Below are 4,186 nucleotides of genomic sequence, written 5' to 3' on the forward strand. Positions count from 1 at the left end.
ATCAGGGCAAACAAAACAGATATTCATTCATTTCTACAATGCCTCAAAAATCCCTCGATAAAAAGATATTAAGATTTAGGGACAAAATATATTTCTGCAAGATGACTTTTGCTTGACAAAAAAACACAAGATAAAGGTTTTATTAATTTTTTTTTTAAATGAATCAAGATATAGGTCGTCAAAGCTTCCACAAAGTATTTTGAAGATAGAGGTAGATAAAGGTAAGTAAGGTATTTAAATGGTATAAAGAAATATACTTTTAAACATTGAGCTATTTAGTTCAAACGATTCTCACTGTTAAAGTGTGAGAAGAATAAAGTTGTTACAATTATCAGAAAAAACTTCGGAAGGATAGGATAAGTTAAAATTTTTGTAATAGTTATACTACATACTACCAATACATTTACAATTCTTCAAACAAAAATCTAAACACTTTCAGAAGGATGTGGATTTCAGTTATTGAGTTTCTTGAATCGTAATTTTCATATTATTCAAAGCAGGAAATCTAAAATGTAACTATTTCATTCACAATTCACTAAAGCCTTAACCACTCAACTTTATGACATGTAAATAATTTCTTTTATTAGTATATTCACTTAAAGACTGCTAAATTTTTATATAAATATTAAACTATTTTTGAGGGCAGGCCATTTCTATCAAATAGACTAAAAATGTCCCCTGTACTTTAAGAATAACAAAATATTAATGTTATGAATCAAAACTATTATAAAATTCAGTACTATAAGAACTGAAGAATTTAATTTCTTAGTAAACTGTCTTCTATCAAAATGCTTTAATAACGTTTAAAGAATAATTCTAGTAAGTTTAAAGTATTTAATTCTAAAAAAACTATGGTGTATATTACAAACTATTAACTTCAAAATTAATGAATAGCTAGATTCTATTTTAAACTTTTTATATTTTACTCTTTGAAAATATTTTCAACAAAATCTTTGGCATTGAAATATATTTAAACTTTAGACTTGTATAACAGACACAAGTTACATACTAGAATAAACACAAATTTATTATATTTTATCCATGCAAACTTTCTCATAATTCAAGTCAGGGATATGTTTTATACAGTTTGGTAAAAAACAAGCTACAGTACTATTTAAACAAAGCTGGGGAATAAAAATGGCTCTCCTATTAGCTTCTCATCAAACTAAGCCATTGACAACTGTAAGAATCTACAAAAAATTCCTCTTCTGGACATTACAATATCATTTCATTCTGACCAACATGTAACCTGAAGAACTCAAGCTTAAAAAAGAGACAATGCAAGCTAGCTTCCAAGCCTAACATATATATATATGTATACAAGATAGTTTAATTTATGACCTATTCATCTTGAATAGGCATAAAGGGTTAAACCATCACTGTGCAGCATATTTTTGTCACTTTCTTAGCTTCAGTATGAAAAAAGTACAAACACTACTGCTCTGGTAAGATCTAACTTAATAAACACTGCTTTCTCTAAATAATCAGAGCTCAATTTGCTTATCATGACTTTTACAAAGATTCAACCTCCTTTTTAAAGATTACTTATCAAAGATGAGTGTGTTTTTTTCACAATAAACCTTCGTGTGATCATGTCTTGACTTACTGGAAAAAATGCAATTGAAAAAACTATTCTTCACTTAATATTTAAAGAATTTTATGTAAGAAAGATAATTGGTGTCAGATCAGATATTGTTACTGCAAAAAATATGTAAATTTTTTGATATTTAATTCATTTTCAATACAAATTAATTAAATTTCATCTCAACAAATTTTATACATTAATATTAATAAAACAGTTTTAACAATCAGCACTACAACAAACAACTGGTGCATTAGTCAGAGAACATAATAATAATGCTACTGAATACTTAACCTTTACAATGTATGTATAGCTAAAACATTCTGGTTTTAAACATACTTCTAATACATACGTTTTCAAAGGATCACAGTCATGTGAAACAAGTGAAAAAAGAGACTAGAATGTACTATGATTTATAAAACTGTACTTGGAAATAAAAAATCCAAGGCTATACAAATATATTAATAATTGTTTTATATTGGGAAGAAAAAAAATTCTTGTGCAGAAAATGGCAAACTGACATTTTATTGTAATGAGTGTTCATAGGCAAGTTTTTCTTGAATGAGGAAACCTTTTAACTTTGGATTTAAAATTGCTTATTACCAAAACTAGTTTTATCTCCCGTATTTTTTTTTTTAATACAGATTGTAAACAATACACCATCCACAGGAAATAATGTTTTTTTCTACATTTTGGCAAATTTTTTTCATTGGGCTTTCAAATAAATAAATTGTGTGTACAGTAAAGCTTACAGGTAGGCATTATTAATACCTCCAAATAATGATATACTTACAGGTAGGCATTATTAATACCTCCAAATAATGATATACTTACAGGCATTTTATTGACATGTAACAATTGTTATCATAAGCTATGATCTATTGTCATCAGCTAATCATAAACACAGATTATCAATGTTTTCTTCAATTTGCCATCAGCTACCATCTTCTGTACACTCAATACACATTAGTAATCTGATTTTTAAAACCCAACATTGTTTTAAATAGAAAAGTTTACCTAGCACATATATATTGGTTAAAAATAATACACATTACCTTACTACTAACATTAATGATAAATCCAGAAGATATGTCAGATGCCAAACAAACAATTATTGTGTTTGTTAACATTTATATATTTTGCCACAAATATTACTGGTAAGGCTTACTGACATGAATGTACTCCATCCAGATAAAAATGTGAACAAGCAAACTGAAGGTAATTTATTACTTTTTTTAAAGAGTTCAGAAAACTAAGTTACTAAGAAATTCAAATACTAAAGACAGTAGTAAATATAAATGATAAACAATAATTTCAACATGTTGGACGGATTCGGCTATCTACACCTACACGTAGAAACAAATCACACAAGTATGTACAAATTCAATTATACATACATGCAGCTTCTATACGACAACAGAGAAATACTGGCCTGATTTATCATAAATACTACATCAGTAACAAACATTCTAAAATTAGAATATTAAATAACTCATAAAATGTTATCATACAAACACAGATATAACAGTACAAGTTAAAAGGCTTCTATAAAATAAATTGTGGCACACATAAGTATGCTGAGTTTTGCAACATTTTTCAGTAAAATACTCTATTGTTCAACTTGCAATTATCTTTAAATGTCAACAACTCACTTGTCTCATACCAACACAAAAAAAAAGTTGGTGTAAAACACAACAGTGAAGGATTTCTCTCTCTGAGAGTATTAAATTGTCAACACAATGAAGCAGCTTGTCCCAGTTAAAAATCATCTTCAATGTCATCATCCTCACAGAATGTTGACAGTTGACTGGTAGTTAATGTTGGAACTAGCAAAATGAAGTTTACAGCAGCTCATCCAAGTTAAACTCATCATCAATGTCATCCTCCTCATAGAATGATGACTGAGAGTTAATGTTGGAACTGGTAAGATGAAGAATTTACAGCAGCTCATCCTAGTTAAAATCATCTTCAATGTCGTCATCATCATCATCCTCACAGAATGTTGACTGATGGCTGGGAGTTAATGTTGGAACTGGTGAGATGAAGAAGTTACAGCAGCTTGTCCCAGTTAAAATCATCTTCAATGTCATCATCTTCACAAAATGTTGACTGATGGCTGGGAGTTAATGTTGGAACTGAATGAGGAACTGCCAGTGGGCTCATCTGGTGAACAACAAAAATGATAAGAAGAAAATAACACTAACTATGAATGACGTCCCTTTTTTATTTCACTGCAAACAAACAACTACATATATCCATTATATGTCTACTTCAAAGAATAAAATTTAGAGTATGACATGGGAATAAAACATCCTCTTAATTTGATCTGAATTGAGAAAAATAACTCTTTTTAATTGATAAAATAAATTAGAAGCTACACTAATTATTCATTCTGAAGCTGATTTCTAAAACTAGAATGTGGTAACCATTTATCATGGTTTACAACTACGTGTATATCTGTCAGATTACCACTTATATTGATTCCTACAGAATACCAGCATCAAGTTACAACTAAGATTATACTGATCACTACAGAATACCAGCATCAAGTTACAACTAAGATTATACTGATCACTACAGAATACCAGCATCAAGTTACAACTA

General features: G+C 28.8%; 1 protein-coding gene across 2 annotated transcripts in view; it reads right to left on the reverse strand.

Moving 5' to 3' along the window:
- Nucleotides 1-937: 937 nt before the first annotated feature.
- The window catches only part of LOC106468532 (forkhead box protein J3-like), a 98,042-nt gene continuing 94,793 nt past the window's right edge, over nt 938-4,186 (reverse strand). For both annotated transcript variants that reach the window (XM_013928964.2, XM_022396866.1), the window contains exon 10: nt 938-3,745. In XM_013928964.2, the coding sequence (XP_013784418.2) occupies nt 3,632-3,745 (114 nt within the window). In that variant the 3' untranslated portion in view covers nt 938-3,631. The remainder of the gene's footprint in view (nt 3,746-4,186) is intronic.

The sequence above is a fragment of the Limulus polyphemus genome, unplaced genomic scaffold (assembly GCF_000517525.1).
Source record: "Limulus polyphemus unplaced genomic scaffold, Limulus_polyphemus-2.1.2 Scaffold3044, whole genome shotgun sequence".
Classification (NCBI taxonomy): Eukaryota; Metazoa; Arthropoda; class Merostomata; order Xiphosura; family Limulidae; genus Limulus; species Limulus polyphemus.